The sequence below is a fragment of the Zeus faber genome, assembly GCF_960531495.2.
Source record: "Zeus faber genome assembly, chromosome: 17".
Classification (NCBI taxonomy): Eukaryota; Metazoa; Chordata; class Actinopteri; order Zeiformes; family Zeidae; genus Zeus; species Zeus faber.
The window spans coordinates 24,243,967-24,266,484 of record NC_137204.1 but is presented as its reverse complement, the minus strand read 5'-3'; the positions used below and the strand labels follow the sequence as shown (position 1 = coordinate 24,266,484).

Below are 22,518 nucleotides of genomic sequence, written 5' to 3'. Positions count from 1 at the left end.
GCTAATCCTCCCGTTCTCGCCTGAGGTTTTCTTCTTTTTCTTTTTTCTTTTTTTTTGTGCCCAGGGGGGGTCAAACCAGCAGCCCCCCCTTTTTTTTTTAAACCAAAAAATGGAAAGGCTCAAGTGCCGCCCGTCCGCGCGGGAAGACTTTGGGAAATGTGGAGCAGGCGCGTCCGGTCACCTCAGCTGTGCGATCCCGGTTCTACGAGCCCGAGGTGTGCGAATATGAAATAGTGCCTGTTTCGGGCGGCGGCGGCGGTGGTGGGTGGCGGTGGTGGAGATTCAGTGTGTGTGAATCCGAACCCAGGACCCCTCTTAAGGTGTTGCGCCACGAATCCGTGTCAGGCCACTCAAGGTGTTATTTACAGAGCTGAGATTCCTTTCACGTTTGGGGGCTGATGGAGGAGGCTTTGAAAGACATTCCCCGTCAAAGGGGGGCGGGGGTCGCAATCAAGGCTGTTTAGAGGCGGGGGCTGGGGGTCGTCAGGGGTGGGGAGACGGAGGGGGGCAGGTGGCGGGGCTCTGCGCTCGGTGCTGGCATGCAGGGCACTCAGAGGCTGCTCTATGTATAGCTCCTACATGATGTTACATGTGCTGTTTTCGGGTGGCGGAGAGGCCAGAGCGAGAGACCGTCGCAGAGTATGTGGCACTCGTACCGCCCCCTCTCTCTCTCTCTCTCGTTCTCTCATTTTCTCTCTCTCGCTCTCGCTCTCTCTCTCCCTTTCTCTTTCTCTCTCTCGGACACTCGCTCTCTCTCACACACACACACACACGCGCACACACACACTCTGTTGCGCTGTTTAACCCTATGTTATGGGATGCGTGCTCTCTTTCATTCCATCTTTCTGAGGAGTTCAATCCTTCTTTCCCTTTTTCCTCCCCCGCCCACTTCCCTTTCCCTTGAACACAACAAATATTCCAAGCGTGACTTACTAGTACTTTACCATCTCCCCACAGAACGCCTATTACTCAACCACGTCAATTCCAGCACACTTTGATGTGTGCAGGACCTCACTGGTGGATAACTGCCGAGTGTGTGTGTGTGTGTGTGTGTGTGTGTGTGTGTGTGTGTGTGTGCGTGTGTGTGTGCACACATGTGTCTGCAGTAATGCATGTCTATGTGGCATGTCTTCATGATGTGTGTGTGTGTGTGTGTGTGTGTGTGTGTGTGTGTGCGTGTGTGTGTGTGTGTGTGTGTGTGCGTGTGTGTGCACTCATGTGTCTGCAGTAATGCATGTGTATGTGGCATGTCTTCATGATGTGTGTGTGTGTGTGTGTGTGTGTGTGCGTGTGTGTGTGTGTGTGTGTGTGTGTGTGTGTGCGTGTGTGTGTGTGTGTGTGTGTGTGTGTGTGTGTGAGCGGGCCGTGCAGGCTTGTCGTGGGCGGGTGATTGAGTCCAGACCTTGTGGGTTCCTCTCTCACCACCGTCCCTTCCCCCTGGTATAGGGTTCAGAGTGTGTTTGGCCCAGGGCCGGCTGGCCCCACGGTCCCCGGGGTGTAGTAAAGCGATAGGGAGCAGCGTGGGGGGTTTGAGTCAACCCGTGCCCCCCCCCCGGGGGACGGGCGGGGTTAGGGGTCAGAGTCTCGGACCTGCCGAACCGCGATGGGGGCCTGTGTTGTTGGAAAGGTGTTGCTGCCGTAATGTTTGTTAGCATGGTTACCTGTAGTCATAATAATAATAATAATTAATCATAATTATTGTTATTACCTTTATTTGTAAAACACCTTTCATGCACGATATGTAACTCTCACGATATGAGTGCTCTACGTTAAAATAATGCCATCAGATTGTAACAAGAAAGTCAAATCAAACAAGCAAAATGCATTAACTACAAAATCGAATAATTAAATAATTACAATAATTAAATAAATTTAATAAATTAAAATCAGGGCAAGAATAAGCTAATAATAGTAGATATACAAAATTGTATGGAAAAAAATAGATCAAAAAGATACACATGGGGTATAATAATAAATAGTTAGTGCTAACTGGTTAACTAGTAGCACTGTGCCAACTAGTAGCACAAAGTTTGGCAGAAATACGCCAAAAATTACCAAGAGTCATAAATTGCTGCTTTTTCAAGTCAGTATGAGTCTGTAAGTACTGTAATTTGTACTACTAGTCACAGTGCCACTAGTTAACACAGTGCTACTAGTCAGAACAGTGCTACTAGTCAGAACAGTGCTACTTGTGAGCCTCATATGAGCAGGTGTCTACAGTAAGTACAAGTTACAGTACTTACAGGCTTATACTGACTAATAAAAGCAGCAATTTATGACTCTTGGCAATTTCGGGGTGAATTTCCGCCAAACTTTGCCCACAGCGCTCTAGAAGGAGCGAGGCAGTGAGACTTGTTCCAACAGTAAGACGCCACTGACAACGGGGCCTGGATACTGAATAGAACCCCCACCCCCCGCACCCCATTTGCATACATGGAATTCAGTCACCGGCGTCGACTCCTTCAGAGCCGACGGAGTGGCGGGCGGCCGGTGGCCGGCGCCCGACCCCTTCCAGCCCCCAGCGCCAGCGCTTTGGTCACGGGCGGCGGGCAGGAATGTCCCCGAATGTACCCAGCGTGCACGTCCCCTCAGTGGCGCGCGAGGGGAAGCGGGAGCGCCCGGAGGAGGTAAACCACGGCCCTGGCCCCGACCCCGCCCCGGCCCCGCCCCGGTGGGGTTGAAACCGCTCGCTGCGTTTCCTCGACGGTGTGATGGAGCGGCGCGAGGTGAGGGTTCATTGTTAAGCAGAGGGGGGTGTGATTGATGCTCCGGGAGGAGCGGTGCAACACGATCGCTTTGTATAGAAGACAGAGCGGTCCAGAGCGCGAGGGGGCGTCGGCTCCAGAGCGCGAGGGGGCGTCGGCTCCAGAAGGCTCGGGGCGTCGGCTCCTCTGCCCGGAGACACCGAGTGTAGGGCGGAGAGGATGAGATGTTGCTGCTGTTGCATTGTCATTAAATTTGAATATCCTGAATATGGAATAAAATACAGATAAATTGACAGACAGACAGATATACAGACAGACAGAGATACAGACAGATCGATACTGTGTATACACAGATAAACAGACAGTCAGATATACAGATAGATACTGTAGCTGGATAGATGGATGGATAGATAGATAGATACAGACAGACAGATAGATAGACAGATTTACAGACACAGACAGAAAGATAGAAATATAGATAGACAGATATACAGACAGACAGATTTACAAATAGATAGCTGGATGGATGGATGGATGGATAGATAGATAGATCGCTAGATAGAGACAGACAGATATGGAGACAGACAGATAGATAGATAGACAGATAAACAGACTGACAGACAGATAGATACACAGACAGACAGAGAGACAGTCAGACAGACGGCAGTGACCACGACACAGATCCTTCTGAACCAGAGCAAGGTGGCGTGTACAAATGGGTCCCCGGGCGGCGCCGGCCTTTCCTAAACTTCACCTCCCCGTCGCTCAGCAGCTCCTCCAAGATGGACGACCCCAAGGTCAATCCCCCGTCACCTGGCTGAGGCGCTGACCAAATTCTGAATAATGGGCTGTCGCTGACCCCTGACCCCCCCGCCCAGAGTCTAAGGTGTCAGATCGATATGGAGGAGGGTCGGGGGCGGGGTCCGGGGACATCCAGGCCTTATTGACTTTGTGGTTATTCCGTAGAAGGGGCCGTATTGTGTGGCCATTGAACCGGTCTGGAGGTAATCTATATACACTTTGACTTAAACAAAACAAAATAAAAATAAAAATAAATAAAAAACGATTACTCCTGCTCACTTTAGAATTTGATTAACATATATATTCGGGGAATTACAATTACAATGGTGGCCTATTGACCTCTCTTAAGAGGATAACACCCCCAATTGTCACCGGAGCTTTGAGGTGAAGTGGTTACCGCAGACGATTTTTCGCTGATGATTTTAATGTTTGATCATCGCTGTCGCTGCGTCTTCCTGGTCCGGGTGGTGCTGGTCAGGGTGGTGCAGGACGGTGTCGACCCACGGGAAACACGCTGCACTTGCAAGGCGGCTGCAGGTGCCGAGACAGAAATATTTTTGTTGGCCCACCCCCCCTTTGTGTTTATGGCCTGTGTGTGTGTGTGTGTGTGTGTGTGTGTGTGTGTGTGTGTGTGTGTGTGTGTGTGTGTGTGTTGAGTGACACTAGCCCCATGCCGCCGCGCTGACCCCGACACCCAAGCACCAGCGGCACCGTTTGTTCCCAACGTCGTCCACCTGCTTCCCGCAACCGGGAACCCCGCATCCCGCTGGATTACTATGTGTCCCGCAATCGAAATGAATATAAGCTCCGTATATTTTAGGAATGTGAATCCCTTTGACTGCCATCCACGATTAAAAAAATAAATAAAATGTAAACGCACCATGCGAGGAGGCGCAAGGACAAGAGGAGCACACAAATCAGAAGATGTCAGGAGGACAGTTCCATCCCACTGTTCACTTATTCTCATTCTGGGGTTAAATAATGTAGGGAAAATGTGACGATGGTTCACTATTTCACTTATTTTACCTTATTTTGTATTATTTTCATATATATTTTTGTACTTTGTTCGTCATATTTTCATTAACAAATTGAGTTGCTGCATTGTACCATCAAGTGTTACCGGGCAGTTTGTCCACCCTCTCGCCCGTTCGCGCTCTCTTAATATTTCTCAAACGTCTGAGGTTTCTCCCAACAAACACAAATGTGTTTTCAATCTGAGGCCAATTATTCCCCTCCCCTCCTTTTGTTCCCAGCAGAAATTCAAGAAAAATAGCCTCCCCCCGCCAAAAAAAAATAAAGAAAATGAAATGCAGAGAAACTGTCCATGTTTTACGGCTTTCTACTTCCTATCTCCATTCACTGTCAACGCCCAGTCTGACTGAAGACTTGGCGGATGCATTATGTGTTTAACAGCAGTGTGTGTGTGTGTGTGTGTGTGTGTGTGTGTGTGTGTGTGTGTGTGTGTGTGTGTGCATGAGCCCAGATGTGTGTATATAATTAGCCAACATGGTAATAATGGTTTTAACGGGCCCGGCTTCCCAGAGACAGGGCTATGAATGATGGGATGGGTGTGGGTGGGGGTGGGTGGGTGCGGGTGTGGGGGTGGGTCAGATCCTCCCTGGCCCGAGGCCTAAAACACCGGGGCGCTAGATAGACCCCCATCTGGTGACATCATCACCCCGGGCTAAATGGCCCATTGTCATGTTACACCGCGCTACCCCTCACCCCATAAAGACCTCCGCCTAGAGGCCGACGAGGGGAACCACACAGAGGAAGCGTACAGCGGTGGGAACTATTAGGAGGGGGAAAAAAAACAGTGGGTTTCATGCAGCCCGAGGAAGATACACTCGCGCTTTTGTTTGAAACTGAGGATTTTGGGAATTTTCCGAGGGCCCCGCTGAGTGGTATCTAATCTGCACTCGGCGGGATGCGGTCGGATGTTTTCACAGAAAACACTGAGACGCATCGCTTGAAACGCTGCTCAACGGCGCCGTTGTTTCTTCAACAAGACCCAGCTGCTGGCGCAGAGGAGGGGCTCCCGACGTGGGCCGGGGGGGGGGGGGGTTAGGTGGAGGTGTTTGGGTGTCGGAGATGGTCGCGTTCGGGGCTTGGGTTGGGTGGGGTCGAAGAGCGTCCAAACCGCCGGAAGCGTCTCTCCTCTTCCTTCTCCGCTAGAACAAACCTCAACAACCCCACAGTGGGCATTGCCGTTGTTCCCCCTTTAAATATCTCACCGGGCGCGGCGCTGGCGTATCGGGGCGTGACCTAAGAAATCCAAACAATCAGGATTTTTTTTGCTTTATGAATTTTGAGGTTTTGATGCTACGATGTCATATTGCTCGCTCCTCAGACCAGTTCCAGCTCTTGGTTTTGGTTTTGGTGTTCACCGAAACCACAGAAACGTCTAAAAACCTTGAAAACTAGAACACACCTCCACAACCCCACAGTGGGCATTGCCGTTATTCCTCCTTTAAATATCTCACCGGGCGCAGCGCTGGCGTATCGGGGCGTGACCTAAGAAATCCAAACAATCAGGATTTTTTTTGCTTTATGATTTTTGGGGTTTTGATGCTATGATGTCATATTCCTCGCTCCTCAGACCAGTTCCAGCTATTGGTTTTGGTTTTGGTATTCACCGAAACCACAGAAACGTCTAAAAACCTTGAAAACCTTAAAAAAATGAATAAACAACAACCATAAACTGCGAGTGAAACGTGATTTTGAGTAGCGGCCCTCTTTGGGGTAAGGGGAGGCGTTATAACCGACCAATCGGTATTCCAGGAAACAAGCGCTTTGCTTTTGGCACGCCGGAGGGACGTTTTTGTAGCTCGCCAGAGGCTTGGAGGGACCCCCGCTGGGCTCGGCCTGGCCTGCAGCTGGACCCCGCTCCTTTGCTTTATGTCTGTCGGTTTGGTTGTTTCTTTGGATGACACAGAGTTTGTGTTGGACCGAAGAATAAGGAGCCTCGTGTGGTTTTATGGGGGAGAAGTATCCCCCTTTTCCTCCCATTGTTGCAAAGTTCAGGGGAGCTGAGCCCGGGTCCAGCTATCTGTCATCGCGCGCTTGAGAAATCGACGGGGCAGAATTCCTTTGATTTGTGTTTTTCTCCCCCGTCCTTCATTTGGGTCCCTCCCAAAACCCCACCTGTGCCAGGCCAAGAGTGGAAAAGGAAGAACAGATGGGGGGGGGGGGGGGGCGGCACGGAGAAGAAAGAGGCAGGAGCCAGGGGTGAATAGAGGGATTATCCATAGGAGTGTGCTTTGTTAAGAGCCTCAGCCGTTGACTCATTGATAATCCCCCCTCAACTGACTCATTGAGCCAATCGGGGATCATTAATCCCAAATACAAATGGCATTAGGATTTTAGTCCCAACCCTTTTAATTTGTCCTTCAACCGGCCCATTATGCTACACGGAGCACTGGCAGAGTGACCTCCTGGATCATGTTCTTTGGGGATCATCATCATCATGTTGTTACCTGGTCGACCGCCCTCTCCACCGCCGCCTTTCGATGCCTCATTACAAAACCGCACGAAACAACAGCTTTTAAACTCGTCTTCCTGAAAGCTCAACGAATTAAGACGCTCAAAGCCGGTCAAGTGAAGCCACCTTGAGAGAGGGTGAATCCAAAAGACATCGCGCTGGCGGAGAGGGCTCCTCGCCCCGTCTCCCGGCAGAATTTATCGGGAGCGGGTTCATTGCGTTGTTCTTGGGGTAGATTGACCCGCACGTCGTCGCCGGAGACCCGAGGGGAAGCAGCCGTGGCGGGGAAGCAGCCGTGGCGGGGAAGCAGCCGTGGCGGGGAAGCAGCCGTGGCGTGGAAACGCCGGCGTCCGGAACTTGAGTGCGTGCGATTACCGTCTCATTCCTAAAGCCCCGCCAGATAACATCGCGGGTGGGATGCTATCGCCGTCCCGCGTCTGATTTCAACGTCCTGCTTCATCAGGGATTCTTGACTTCCTACTTCGCAGGGTCCCCCCGACAGTTTCAGGTTGTCACTCTCCCAATGTTTTTTTTTTTGTTTTTTTTGGTTTTTTTTCATGGCGGATGCCTGCTTAATCCATGTTAATTGAATGTGCCCGGTCCCGGCTCGGTTTTGATTGACGGCGCGGGGCCGCACCGCGATACCTCGCCGGTTTAAAAGCGGCGTTAAAGGCTTAGCGGAGACATGCGAGGACAAAGCAGGCCGGCCCACAGGGCTGCCGGGCAGAGGAAGCGATACCGCGGAGCAGGTTGCCCCCTGTCAGTCACGCTCGCGGTGATTGGCTCTGAAACCGAGACAGAGGGAGGCCATGCTGTGTTCGCCTGGAGCCAGAGCCTCTCCGTGAGGGGGGAAAAAAAAAAAAGAGCCAGAGAAAACAAGGCCTTTGGTTTCACGTCTGACCGGTCTATAATTAGAGAGAGAGAAAGAGAAGAATTTGACTGAGGAGGACACAAGACACCCCCCCGTACATCGTTTAACGCACACACACACACACACACACACACACACACAGACACACACACGCACACACACACATGCACATCTGTAGCTCCTGCAACACCCAGTAGGAAGGCCACTAATCCTGCAGCACATTTACAATCTGTATAACCACAACCTGATACCCCCAGCAGGCCACTGCCAGCACACATCTCCCTTTATGCAGCTCACGCCTCCCAAAGCCTCAGCATGTACATGTCAGCAACAACAGCTGCTCCGCTCTGCCACACCACCCCTTCACTCACCTGGTCCGGGATCAGATTAGTGCTCCCCGCCCCCGCTCCCTCGGTCGAGGGGCTGCGGTAGCCGCAACATACGATCCGGGGGCCCGGCGCCCCAGTTCCTCCGGGCCCGAGCCCCCCACGGCGCTCCACCGACTTGCACCCCGTATCGGATCATCGGTGCGTCGCGCACTCAAACACACGGCCCCTGCTACCCCCTGCCTCAACCCCGGGCGACCCACCCGCTGTGTCCATGAACAGTGGCGTAGTATAGACTATTGAAGATATCCGCACCATGTCAGTGATACTCAGCGGCGGGCCATTAGCGGCCATGGACACACAACTGGCTGTCCGTCGCGGCCTAATCTGTCTCCGCTAAAAGCTTCAGAAATGCAACCTTATATGGCACCAATGGGAATATGTGTTTCCAATACCTGGCGTGTCCCGCTGTTATTCCTTTTTCCCTCCTCGCCTCCTCCTGTCCACTCCGTTTACAGTAAACACCAGGCAGCAAATCTTTGAGCTGTTACAAGGGGAGGCTCGAGAACTGGACGGATTTTCCCAGACTCAGAGATTCCGCAAGGGGCTCCTACATCAGCCTGTCATATTCGACTAATGGAAATCTCATTCTTTGGAGGGATCCTCTTAAGGCTGCTAAAGGCACATGCTAACCAGGGGATTAGCCCCGTAGCGCTAGGGGACTTTAATTTCAGCACCAGCGTAAGTCATCACTGCCGAGCGCTAACTTTGATATGTGGCTTAGAACTGACGAGCATGTGTCATGAGATATTTCATTGGGGTGGTAGGGATTAGCCGGGGATTTAGTTGGAGAGTCTCACTGGAGAACTTGGATGATTGAAAATGACATGATGGGTTCCTGTAAACAAAACCAGAAATGCAGTCCTAGATGCCCCACTGATACACTTGCCCGCAAAGAGCACATCTGGCAAATCTTTCCACATTCTCTAGTCTGGGGCCTTGGTGCAACACCGACGTATCAAGTACCCCGTGTTATTGAAGGGGACCTATTATGCTTCTTTTTACACAAGTAAGAATAGGTCTCTGAGGTCCCCAAAACATGTTTCAATACCACTCATATTATGCATTCTAGCCATTCTAACATGCCTCTAAATTGATTGTGTTCCTGACGCTCTGATTCAGTGGGTGGAGCCACCCTCCAGAGCCAATGCCGTTTGAGCTTTACTTCCGGGTTCCGTTGTATTTACTCGGTAACTTTCACTGATTTCACCTTTTCAGTACACCAAAATCTGTTTCTGAACAGCTTCGAGGCGAGAAATAAGCAATCCGGTTGCTGAATCTTCACTCATAGGACATCTACAAGGCCTACTTTAAAAGTTTGTTCCGACTTTGGCTGCTGTACTCCAGGCTTGTGGGAGACATGGTCATAGCACCGGGACTCGCAGACGCGGGTATTTTTTGTGTCATGTAAACGTCGGATAATCAAATACAATTAATCAATAAAATACAGAAACGCATCAACGATAAAAACACTGTTTTTATCGGTTTCGTTTGGATAAACGCACAGCGGATCGGGTCGAGCAGATGACCATATAATGAAACCTGTGATGAGCGTTCGGAGCCGTCGGAAGACTGGGCGTTTTGTTCACGGCGATTACCTTGTCATTACTTTACCTCATAATTTGACACTAATGACGTCTAGTATGAACATCCCACAACGTAACGTTATATATATATATGACAGAAAATAGGGAAAAGCACAAGTTGTCCCCTTTTAAGTGTTTGGGTGGAGGAGTTATGAAGGATGGCTATGACCCACGTTAGAGAGGTGGGTTTTAAATTCCTGGATTATGTCGTCCAGTCAGTAAGCCGCGTAATAAGCAATGCACCGGAGATGCCCTTGGGCTAGACGGCATTGATGAGGAAGGGTTTGACAAGGTGCCAACACGTTAAATTTAGGTTCTGGAGCCGGCTGCGTGTGAAGCAGGGCATTGCCGAAACAGAATCCATGGTCAGCCAATCAATTCTTGTTAGAATGATGAAAAGTGTTGAAGTTATGACTCACTCTAAAAGTGGAAGCAGACAGCGAGCGCCCTGTTACATTTACATAAGTAGATTGTCAACGTAATATTCAATATACAGAGCTGGTATCTGCGCCGTGAGAACAGCTTCCCGCTGACATCGGGAGATTGAGAATAATCAAATAAGAGTACATGTGGTGTTGCGTCGCTCCCCTCGATTGATTTTATGTAATTATCTTAAAAGTACAATTGATTTATGCAGATTAGGCTTTGCCTGCACTGGGTCTAAACCAGGACGTTCCATCTGTTTTCACCAGGTTCTACCGGGGCGACTACCACATCGACGTCTGCATAAACGACTACCTGGACGTCTACTGTCCGCACTACGTGGACCCGGTGTCGGACGAGCGAGCGGAGCGCTACGTCCTCTACATGGTCAACTACGACGGCTACAGCTCCTGCGACCACACCGCCAAGGGCTTCAAGCGCTGGGAGTGCAACCGGCCCCTCTCCCCCAACGGACCCCTCAAGTTCTCCGAGAAATTCCAGCTCTTCACGCCCTTCTCCCTGGGATTCGAATTCCGCCCCGGCCGCGAGTACTACTATATCTGTGAGTACGCACGGGGTTATCGCCGCGCGCTGACGGCGCCTTTGACTTTGCAGGGAATTTCCCGGTTAAGAGGCAAAATGCTCACTTGCCTCGTACGCTCGCGGGTAAGTGCTGTCGGGACGGTTTTGGTAATAGCTATTCTCACGAAGAGCACTTGCCGGCATTTTATGAGAGCTAACAAAAGAAAGGTTGAATGTTCCGCTCAGTTCTCCGGCTCCGACAAAAAAGGAGTCCTTTTGTACACGGCAGCCGTTCCATTTCTGAAAAGCAGGGCCGGCTGCGGGTGAGAGGGGGGCGTGTCAGCCAGTTGGGGCGAACCGGCGGCCCTGGCCCAGTTCTGACGGGTTTTAGTGCATCTCAACCAAGTCTGTCGAGATAAGCGCCGCGTCAGGCTGAGCTGCCGCTGCGTGGGGCGAAGCGGAGCGCCACGCTCTTGCGCAAAAATCTCCGCTTTGCCGCCGACCGCAGACGTCCAATAGCCCCCGGCTGCAGAGCAGGGAAACAGCGGCCGAGTGAGGCCCGTGCGACGGCGGCCAAGCCAAAACATCTCGACCGCGGAGGTCCGTCTCCCCCCCCCCCAAAATTTCTGTTGTTGCTAAGTGCCTGGGCTCGGCTTTCTCCTGCCCGTGAGAAGGCTCTGGAAAACAAGCGTCTGGAGAGCAATGTTTTTACGAGCCGAGCCCATGCCCTTCGGCGGGAGGGGAGGGAGGCAAAATCTGACGCGGCGCCCTCCGTGCCCTGCCTTGCCGGGCCTTTCCGAGCCGTTTTCGCCGACCGTGAATAGACGATGGGAAGCCAGATGTACGCTCCGGATGCCTCGCCCGTGGAAGGCCGCCGGCAGAGTGTCTCAACAAGTCTTGCCCCCCCACTAGACATTCCCACGCGACGCGCCGAGCCTCATCGATGGGATGGGACGGAGCTGAACGCTGGACGTACAAGGGCTTTATTTTCTCACACGCCGTCAAGGTTTAGCTCCGCATGCTCTCCCTTGGAGGGGTGGGGTTCAGCATGGCGTCGGGTGATTTTTGAAAGCCTTCTGACAAAGTCGTTACGGAACCTGCGGTCCGGACCAGTGTCGGAGGTTGTTTTTTTTTCCACCGAATTAGGTCAAATGGCGGAACGGCTTTAGGATCTCTCATGGCTGGTAATTGACTTAAACCTCCAGCAGGCTTTGCTTAATGTGAAATTGAGTCTGCGGAGCCTAAATGATAGATTGTCAAGTATGAAGTTTGAGTGGTGAACATGGAAAGAGGGGGGGGGGGGGGGGGGCATTGGTGCAGAGACAGTCCATATGGCCTACAGCCATTTCCTTTTAGTGACTCAGAGTCATGAATCATCCATCAGATCCTTGTTCACTCAAAACCCTCCTTTTTTTCCACCCTGAACACAGCGTGAAAAGCACAGGATGAAACGAGGAGAGTCCATACGCAACCAGGCCCTTGGGAACATTCCAAGGTGCCGTGCAGAGTGACGACACCTCAGCTTAAAAATTGAACTAATCAAATTATTGAGAAAATAATCCCACAGTCATTAATAAACAAATTATTATTATTATTATTATTATTATTATTATTATTATTATTATTATTATTATTATTATTATTATTATTATATTATTTATTTTTATTATTATTATTACTATTATTATTATCATTATTGTTATCATTACTACTACTAATACTATGATTTATATGATTAATAACAGTGATAATTATCATAATCATAATAATAATAATATTAATAATAATAATAATAATAATAATGATAATGATAATGATAATTATTATAATAATAATCAATTACTAATAATGTTTTCTTTTGCATTTTATTTGAAAGTTTATGCAGTTCTCATACGAGTGACACTGTCTCCAGGGTGAAATTTGTTTCCAAACTTCTCCAAAATAAGTAGTAGAAAAGGATAAAATATGCATCTGGCATACTGAACAATACCAGAAGGGACGAAAAAAAATCTTCTCCCAGTAAGTCCTCTTTCTGTTCATTTATTCACTGTTACTCGTTATATCAGCTGCACCGGTGCTGTTATGGGTGTCATGTTGCCAAGGTTGACAAGGCCTAGCGCACCCAACATGACGCACCAGTTGATAGTCAATACCAGTGTCATGCACTCAATACGGTTTGGAAATGTGTAAACTATGCAGAAATGACATATCTCCGGTGGCGGTGGAGACAGATGTCTGCTCGTCTTCCTGGAAACAAGCTCCCCTTTGTCTCCTCTCGTGGCCGTGGTTGTGGCCCCCCCTGTCTCTCCCCCCCAAGGGGGGGGGGGGGGGGAGTGGGGGGGTTCCCGAGGCAAGACGATGACACCTGCGGTGATCTACAGGCCTGTCCGTCCATCCGTCTGGCGGGGCAGACGCCTGCAGGAAGCCCCCCGGCGGGATCAGCGCCGCGGCCGTCGCTGGGGGGGTCAGAGGTCGGCGAGACCCCGGCGACCGGGGCTGAACCGCAGGCTTCCCCGGGGTCTCGGAGAGCGGCATGTTTTTTCTAATAGAGCGCTGAGCCGACCGGGGCGACGAGCTGATCCCTATCCCAGGGGGGGATAGAAATCCAATTTTCGGAGGAGACAGTTGAGAGCCCGGCTCTCTTTCCCCCCTGAGAGAGAGAGAGGGGGAGAGAGAGAGAGAGAGAGAGAGAGAGGGAGAGAAGGAGTGCTATGTCTCCCTGTAGAGCCCTTTCCGGCCTCAAAGCCGGGGGTCTCAGATCTACATTGATAATGGAATGAACCCCCTTTCTGGAGCGGGAGCCCCGTCCCCACACAGTTTGTCTAACTTTCTGCTCGCCGAGGTGGATCGAGACAAAGGGCTTTGTTCTCAAAGATAAACTGATCATCATAAGGCAAACATCTGATCCGGCGGTATTTATACCAGCGCTCGCTAATTCACCTCGCAGTCACACTGAAGCCTTGGATTACATGGCATCTGAGCCTGTCTGGTAATCTGTGTGTGTGTGTGTTTGGGTGTGCGTGTGCCTGCGCGTGCGTGCGTGTGCATATGCGTCTGCGTGTATGTGTGTATCCACGTGAACATCTACTCGTGAGACGCTAATGCCGAATGTGTGTTAAGGGTCACAAGTCCCGCCGTGAGGCCCATCACTCCAATGCCAGTGTTTTTCAGCCGGCGCGCAATTAGTGGCGAAAGGTTAGACTCCTTTTTTTTTTTTTTTTGAGATCCGCCTCCCGACGAGACACTCGGTTAAAAAAGAATCGTCCGATTTTTTCTGACTCTTTGTCCATTTTGATTCGGCGGGCGTAGCGCCTGGCGGGCGAGGGAAGACAAAATAATTTATTTTGGTGGAATGCAAAGTGTAAATCCGGTCGCATTCAATTGCGAGTTATGGCAAATGCATTTTACCCGGGCTCTTCAAATTAATCCACATTAATTACTGTCATTTTAGTTGACTGAAAAGCACGTTAATTTACGTAATATTTTCATTTTCATTGTGAGTCAGATATGAATTAGCCGGTTCTTTCCAGTGATTCCCGTCATTTATCTATGAACAAATCCTCACTGTTTTTCATCCATATTAATAAGCACACGTCTATGTGCATGTGATGCTTTCAGTGGTAAACAGAATAGCGGCGTAGCGCTGCGGGGTTATTTCATTGTAAAGCGTTTGGGAAACACTGCTGTATGCATTAGTGTGTATTTGAAGCTGCGGTCACTTAAAAAAAAAAAAAAAAAAAAAAACCTTTGGCCCCTCGGTGCTCGAACTTTACCATGATGAGGTGTAGTGTTGCCAGCCACCCTGGGAGCCGAGGTCAGGGTGGAGAAGGGGGAACCGCCTTGTTGAGGGCTGCGGAACACTCACTTAAACTCAGAAAGGACTAAGCTACTCCCTCTGTAGTTACTCCTTCTGTGCATAGTTACTCCTTCCGTGCATGTACGCTCCTGAAAAGGCAAACGCAAATGCAAAGGAGCCTTCATTTCTACGGCACATTTCATACGCAAGGGCAACTCAAAGTGCTCCACGTGAGGCATAAAAGATGTTATATGAACGCAAAGGCGAATGAGCGCCTTCGGGTCTCGAACCCAACTCGGACGCTCTCAGAAGACGGCAGGACCGGAACCCGCACCCACTTTGTCCATTTGGGACTCAAAACCAGCCTGCACGCTTGGACATGGCGGGGAATCGAACGCCCACCCAGTCAGGTCGTCGGGGCTCGGACCCAGCTCACGCTCTAATCCGTGGCGGGACTCAGACCTCCGCCCGCCGTGGTCGTTGGGACTCGACTGCCAGGCTATACGTTGGGGCTTTGACCAAGCCTTCAACTTTTACATGCTCGGACGTGGAAGGACTCCAACCCCGCACCGACTTTGGTCGTCAGGCCCCGACGCCAGGCTATACCCTTAGGACATGGTGGGACTCAAACCCACGCCCGCTTTGGGCATTGGGACTCGAACCCTCCCTACACATTCAAATGTGGCGGGGCCTCCAACCAGCATCCACTCTGATCGTTGGCAAACTAGACACAAACAGGCCTACATTGTCGGACACAGCGGGACTGGAACCCACAACCACTGTGAGAGAGGACAGTAGTGGAAAATGGAGAGAGAGAGAGAGAGAGAGAGAGAGGGAGAGGGAGATGATGTGACAAGCAGACAGGTAGAGAGAAAGTGATATGGAGGAGACGGGGGAGAGAGAGAGAGGAAGGAAGGAAAGAAAGATGGCGGAGGGAGGGAGGGGGGGAGGGAGGAAGGAAGGGAGAGAGCCTCCCTCCCTCCCCCCATCCGAGGTGTGTGAGCTAAGTTACATGATAGTCGCTGACACAGGCGGAAGTGTCGGGAGTGACACTTCTTCTCTTTTGAGTTTTTTCTTTCTCCCTCCCTCCCTCGCTCGCTGTCTCAGTTCCAATATAAGCCTCCATATCATCCAGTTCTGAGGAGGTATTTGTTTTTTTTATCTTGTTTCATACCTCCCTGCCATCTCAAAAGTGTCTTTGAAATGGGAGCCGGAGTTTTCGCCGCCGAAAAAAGGAGAAAAGTGGAAGTGGGGAAAAAAAAATAAAAAACACACACAGGGCTTTTTACATTTTAGGGAATTTACTGCTGCGCTACCACCATCCCACTGGATATCTGGGTGAAAGGATGGAGGAGCCACATCATACAGACTGTGCGATGAGGGATAAAGCACGACTGGCAACACACACACACACACACACACACACACACACACACACACAGACAGGCACGTGCACACACACACACACACACACGCACACACACACACACGCGCACACACACACACACACACACACACACACACACACACACACACACACACACACACACACACACACACGCACACACACACACACACACAGAGTAAATCTGTTTCCCTGTCATACGCATTAAAAAACCACCACCACAATAAGGAGTGTGTGTGTGTGTGTGTGTGTGTGTGTGTGTGTGTGTGTGTGTGTGTGTGTGTGTGTGTGTGTGTGTGTGTGTGTGTGTGTGTGTGTGTGTGTGTGTGTGGTGAGATTAAGAGCAGTTTGAGAGACTGGGCGGCCAACAGGAAATGACAGAGGTCAGGGTATGGGGGCCCGCGAGGAGATGTCTAGGAAACGGAGAATAATTAATGTGCGCGCGCGCCGTCACATGGATCCATTTGAGAATGAAAGAAACTGGCCGTGAAATGGAACTCAAATTAGTTGTTTTTGACAAACACATTGTTATATTATCGATGGTATCGTGGTGTATGTGAGTCCCAGGCCCTGTCCATATGTATGTAGATTTTTTCATAAACATATTTTTCCTTCTCTGTAATAAAAAATATATATATATATATATTTTTTTCTTTTTTTAAACACTGATGTCAGCATTACAGGCCAGGAGGGGCGATAATATCTCATAGAACTTGGAGCCTGGAGAACTAGGAGCCTGCATTGTGAGTGGCTTCTTTATATCCATACACAACAGTGTGTGGGCGTGGTTCCGAAAGTTCTAATGGCGACGCGGACGGGCGTCGGCCATCGAACGTAGGTTCCTGACGCATGCGCAAATGCAAAGTTTGAGGTCCCGACATCAGCGTTTTCAAGGAGCTCCGTTATACCTCCTCCACACCAATACACGGAAACAGAGTTTTGAAGGATCTCCAGCCTGCAGGACCGTTTTTTCAAAAAAGCTTCGTTTCCAGCTCCTAAAACGCCGTTTTGGTGTGGGCGGGGCCAAAACGCAGAGAAAATAGTTAAATGTTTTAAAAAATGTCCATATATGTAAGGGCAAGGCCTAAATGTCATCTTCATGGCTTTGATGCAGTTTTTTGAACTTCATAGACTGTCCTAGCTCTTGCGATCAATGCCTTTACCCGCTCGATCATAGTATCCACATTATTAATGACTGTTGTGTGTGAATATCACATGAAAGCAGACACTGTCACCCCCAAAATATCGTCAAATCAAAATCGCGTCACATCGTCCAAAAAAATCTGGATATTTGATTTGGTCAATATCGCCCAGCTTTATCGCTGTATGTTGGACGTACTATTTGTTGGCAATGAAATTGCAGTGCAACTTTTAGAAACAAAAAACAGACCTGACTCGAAATATCCAGCGCTCGAGCCAAAATATCTCGAAATATCTGGGAGCAGCGGTCTCTACGGTGGACAGCGCTGCTATCCAGCGTGATCAAAATTACAATAATTAAATTAAACCAAATAAGCGTATTCTTTTGAAGCCCAAAGTCCCAGTCAAATTACATAGGTTTAGCATTCTAGTGGGGCGTGTCGCCGACCTGGCTGCTTCACTCCAAAGGGAACTTCTTGTGGCAGGTGCCGGGATAATTCCTTCACCCAATTAAAATCTCGAGAGCCAGCGCAGCCGAGCCAACAGCCTTCTGAGGTGCAGATGTTCCCCCCCCCCCCCCCCCCCCCCAGTCCGGGCCAATTGAGGTTCTGACGGCGGCGTGGCGACGGATCTCCGGGCCAATGGGCGTTTGAGGGCGGCGAAGGCACCGGAGTCCGGTGGAGATTGGAGTGGCAGGTGCTGGCTTTGTTCCCCGCTAATGGAAACTCTGAGGAGCAGATGTTTCTCCCGGTGTTTCGGCCGACGGCCATGGCACCGTGAAGTTCCCACGCCGGCGATTGGAAATGCAAAGTGTTTTGTGAATTAGCGGCGACAAAGTTGGGCTCTCTTTTGGAGATTCGGCGCTTTGCGAGAAACTCGGTGAAAAGGTCCCTACAGGCTCTTCCCTCGTTCGTTTGATTCTGTCCCTTTCGGCTCTGTTGCGGTTGCTATTCTCAGAAGAATCACTTAATACCGTCACATTTGGTGGAATGCAAATTTTAAATCTGTCACATTCTATACGAATTGTGTCAAGACATTTTTTTTCCACATTAATTAAATGTATTATTTTCGGTTCATGAGTCGAAAATTCGGTTGCTCTCGCACGCCCACTCACTGAATCGAAACTTAAGCCTGTTTGGCAGGTCTTTCTGCCAAAATGCTTTGCTTTGGTGGCATAATTCAACATGGATTTTGACAAAATACCTTCACTTTATTTCCCACACAAATGAAATCCTGGCTAATTTAAAAGAGTCGTTTAAATGACGCGTTCGAGAGGAACAAATCGCTTGCGAGTCTTGCTTCACCGCAGTGAATACGCAGAGCGTGACGAGGCGTTAGAGGGACGTTCAAACCCACACCGTTGCTCGGAACCAATCATGGTGTTTAAAAAGGTGTGAGGGCGTGCAGTGCAAGTTTTTTTACATTCAGGTTGTCTGTGAAGGATTAAGGAAAACATAAACGCCTAAACAATGATTTATTTTGGCTCCGAGCAGACGTTCCCATCGTTGGGGTCGTGAGGCATTTCTAAGACTAATAAAGTGGTAATATAGTGCTATTTTTTTTTCCTTTATTTTATTTATTGTTTTTTTTATTTGTTAATTGAAATTTTTTTTAATAAAAAATGTTGTTAAATAGGTTTAACATAATCAGCATTTCCATATAATTCACTTGGAGCTCCTACCACTCTCTGTGATGCAATAAAATTGTCGATGTGATTCTCAAACTCACATAAAACAGCTTTCTAATAAGCAATTCCAGTTTGCCAGGTTATAAAATATATTAAAAGCCATTTCCCACTGCATCAAAAAGTCGGTGACACCCACTTATAATCTTCATTTGTCAGCAATGGGAATGAAAAAAACAGAGTTTCGGTCCCGGGTCAAATGACCCGGCAGTAGACCCGGGTGTTAATCGGCTCCGCCTCCGATTGGCTCTGATGTGAACAGGACGCTCGGGTCGACCCGCAAATTTCTGCCCCTTTCCAATTCAAAATCACAAGTCATTGATTTCCCGCATGGGGGGGCCGTGAAATGCTGTGAGTGTGGTGATCGCACCGTGGGGACCGCAGCGGAGAAACCCCCACGCTCCCCGACCGCTCCCTGCCGCCGAAGGAGCGCTGCGGACCATGGGCGCTCCACGCTGCTTCTCCCGTGCTTCTGGCATTTGAACGAAGTTTTACAGTCTTATGTCATCGTTTGTTTCAGTTGCCGCCTCCCCGGCCTTTTATTCCCAGTCACACCGGAACCACGACACGCGTTCGCAGCGTCGAACGTGAAGCGCCAGGACAAGAACTGCATTTATTCCGGCGACGGGGGTCAACCCGCCAATTTTGGTGTGAAAGCGGCGTATGACTCCTATTTAGCCCCTAAATGTGAAGCTTAGCGTTTGTGGCGCTGGTGCTAGAAATGAAAAAAGTGGAAAAAAAATGTTCAACTCTAATTCCCGCTGACTTTAAAAATGGGGTGACGGGTTTAAAAATAAATAAATAAATAAATAAATAAATAAAAAAGTTGGGAAGCCCTGGCTGACGGCCTTTCACGTGTCTCCACAGCCTCCACCATCGACGAACGGGGGAAGAGGAGCTGCCTGAGACTGAAGGTGTTCGTCAGGCCTGCCAGTGAGTAGAGACTCCGCCGCCGATCCCGCCCCCCCAGAGCGCCCCCTCCCCCCCCTCCTCCTCTCTCTAATATTCACCCTTCACCGTTTGACTCCACGCCGGCTTGCGCTCGGGCTTCCAAAGTGAATGACGTTTGACTTCTTGTAATCTTCACATCTCTCCCTCTGCTCCTTTGTTGCAGACAATTGTGTGAAAAATGCGGGGAACGTGCAGGAAGGGGTCGATTTTGACGAGAGAATCCACAATTCCCTAGAACCGCGAGGTTTGTTTGACAGTAGATAACGTATTCCTGAGTGTTGGCGTACGTGCCTGCGACCCTGCTCGACGCTGCTGCTCATGCATGGGATTGATTGCCTTTGTTTGACTCGTGTGTGTGTGTGTGTGTGTGTGTGTGCGTGTGTTGTTTCCCACGGAGAACGTTACAACGAGCCTGCGTGCATGTGCCTGAGCAGAACGATTTCTCTCTCTCTCTCTCTCTCTCTCTCTCCCCGAAAACGTCTGATTCCTCCGCCCGTTTCAACACAATCCATAGTCACTCACGGAGTAAAATTGTTTTATATATATATATATATATATATGTGGTGTATACAGTATATCGTTTAAAGCGGGAGAGCCGGGGCGCCGTGCCCTACGTTAAACTTTCCGGTTGCCTGGGTTGCTCTTCCGATTCTCATCATCCTTTTTTTTTTTTTTTTTTCCTCTCGCTCCGCCCCCCTCCGCCCCTCCGCCCCTCCCTCCAGACGACACCAGCCACGAGTCCGCGGAGCCGTCCCGGGGCGACGTCAGCTCCGCCCGGCGGGTCCAGAGCCCGGCCCTCCTGCCGCTCCTCTCCCTCCTCCTCCTCCCGGCGGCCATCTTGTCGTTATAGCGGGCCCGGTGGAATGGAACGGACTGGAATGGAACGCCCCCCCGCCGCCCCCCTGAACCCCGCCCACCCAACCCCCCAACCCCCCCCCCAAAAAAAACACCCTTGACCCGCCTCCTCCCCGTCCCCCCCTCTCCCTGAGAAGCACTTTGGAAAGAAAGGAAAGACAACAGACAATCTGGGACATAAAAATGGGAGAGGAGGTTTTCTTCTTCTTCTTCCTCTTCCTACGCTTCTTCTTCTTCTTCTTCTTCATCTTCTTCTTCTTCCTCTTCCTACGCCCCTTCTCCTTCATCTTCCTCATCCCCTTCTTCTCCTTCTTCTTTCGTGGAGAGCCTCGCGCGTGTTCTGTCTGGCGACCTTTGGGAGGTGAAACGCCCGTCGGTGTGATTATTGATGATTCCAGTGGATTGTGTTTTTTCCCGGGGGGGGGGGGGCTGGGGGGGGGGGGGGGGGGGGGGGTGGAGGGGTTGGGTTGGCCAGGACGTCTCACCTCCAGTGCCACCGCTCATCGTATGCAGACGACACAAGGCTGCTCTGACACACTCCAGTGCTCTTAAACCGACACACGTTCACGCAGAATAGAAATTAGAATCGCTCTCCTTTAGCCGGGGCGGAGGAGGGTACCGGGCCCCGCCCTCCCACCCAAAAAATTGTTGTTTTCAACGCGTCCGAAAAAGAAAAAAACGCCACGTCGCCCGCCGGGACGTCCGCCATCGTGGCGACCTGAGGAAAGATGGACGACCCCCGTGACACCCCCCCCCCCGCCCCCCGGTGACGTACTGCTAAGGAGGGAACATGAAGGATCCTGTTCCTGTCGCCGGGCAGACTTTCTATCCGCCCCCGGGAGGACGGATTGGTCCAGGTCCGAGCGAGGGAGGACAAACGAGAGGAAGAACGAATCAAACGGAAGCACTCATCTCTTAGTACTTTTCTGCTGTTCTGGGTCGATTTATGTATTTAAAACAAACAAAAAAAAAAGGGTCACCGACCGCAGGGGTGCGTCTCGTGACGGACAGGACGTGGTGTTTCTTTTTTTTTTTTGTTTGTTTTTTTTGTTTGTTTTTCGGGAGGCGGGCGTATTTTCCTATTTATTGTGGAAGTCCTTTGTGCTTTTTCTGTTCCGGTTTGTTCTGTGATTAGAGGCGGAGTCAAAGAGCCAACGCGTGGCGCCGCACCACCACGGGGGCCGCAGCGGCTGGTCAGACCATATCTCGCCCCGGGTGTATTTCCTCGCCCCCCTGCAGTGCTTTGTGTACGACCACGTTGGGTTTTTAGTTTTTATTTTTTATTTTTATTATTATTTTGTTTTTCGTCTTGATTTCGGACTCTCTCACTCTTGACCTGAATTTTAAATGGAATTGTTTTTTCTTTTTTAATTGTTGGAAGCGGAGTCCCGGAACAGTCTGATGTTCTTTCAGGGTGTAGTGTTTGTAGAATATATGTAACTGTGTTTTCAAACTCGCACGCACACACACGCGCACACACACACACACACGCACACACGCGCGCACACACACGCACACATGCGTCTGTCTTCACGATCCATTATCGCTTTTTCGGAGAGAGGAAAACATCGCCGAGTCATCAAACACCATTACAGTTATGTACATAAGAGGCGACTTATGAAATTCAGGGATGTGTCCGGGTGTGGCCAGCGTGATCAAAGAACAGTTTGGTTTTCATACATTTTTGACGGAGGGTATTGTTCGCACCCTGGATTTGGTTTAGTCTCGCTCTCTCTCTCGCTCGCCCTCTTTGATGTCATGTGACGTAGACCGGGGGCATCCTCTACCTGGTTATTTCTGGGATGAAAAATGAACCACCAGGAGAGATGAGAGAGAGAGAGCGAGGGAGGGAGGGAGGGAGAGAGAGCGGGGGAGGGAAAGAGAGAGAGAGAGAGAGAGAGAGAGAGAGAGA

The 22,518-nt window shown here is 50.2% G+C and overlaps 1 protein-coding gene across 1 annotated transcript in view; it reads left to right on the top strand.

Annotated features, from left to right (window-relative positions):
- LOC307243157 (ephrin-A5b-like) overlaps positions 1-20,601 on the top strand; it is a gene marked incomplete at both ends in the record, with an annotated part of 68,589 nt that extends 47,988 nt beyond the window's left edge. Inside the window, 4 exons of the mRNA XM_080017818.1 lie at positions 10,523-10,815; positions 19,668-19,733; positions 19,915-19,995; positions 20,474-20,601. Of these exons, the coding sequence (XP_079873944.1) occupies positions 10,523-10,815; positions 19,668-19,733; positions 19,915-19,995; positions 20,474-20,601 (568 nt within the window). The remainder of the gene's footprint in view (positions 1-10,522; positions 10,816-19,667; positions 19,734-19,914; positions 19,996-20,473) is intronic.
- Between the last annotated feature and the right edge of the window lie 1,917 nt (positions 20,602-22,518).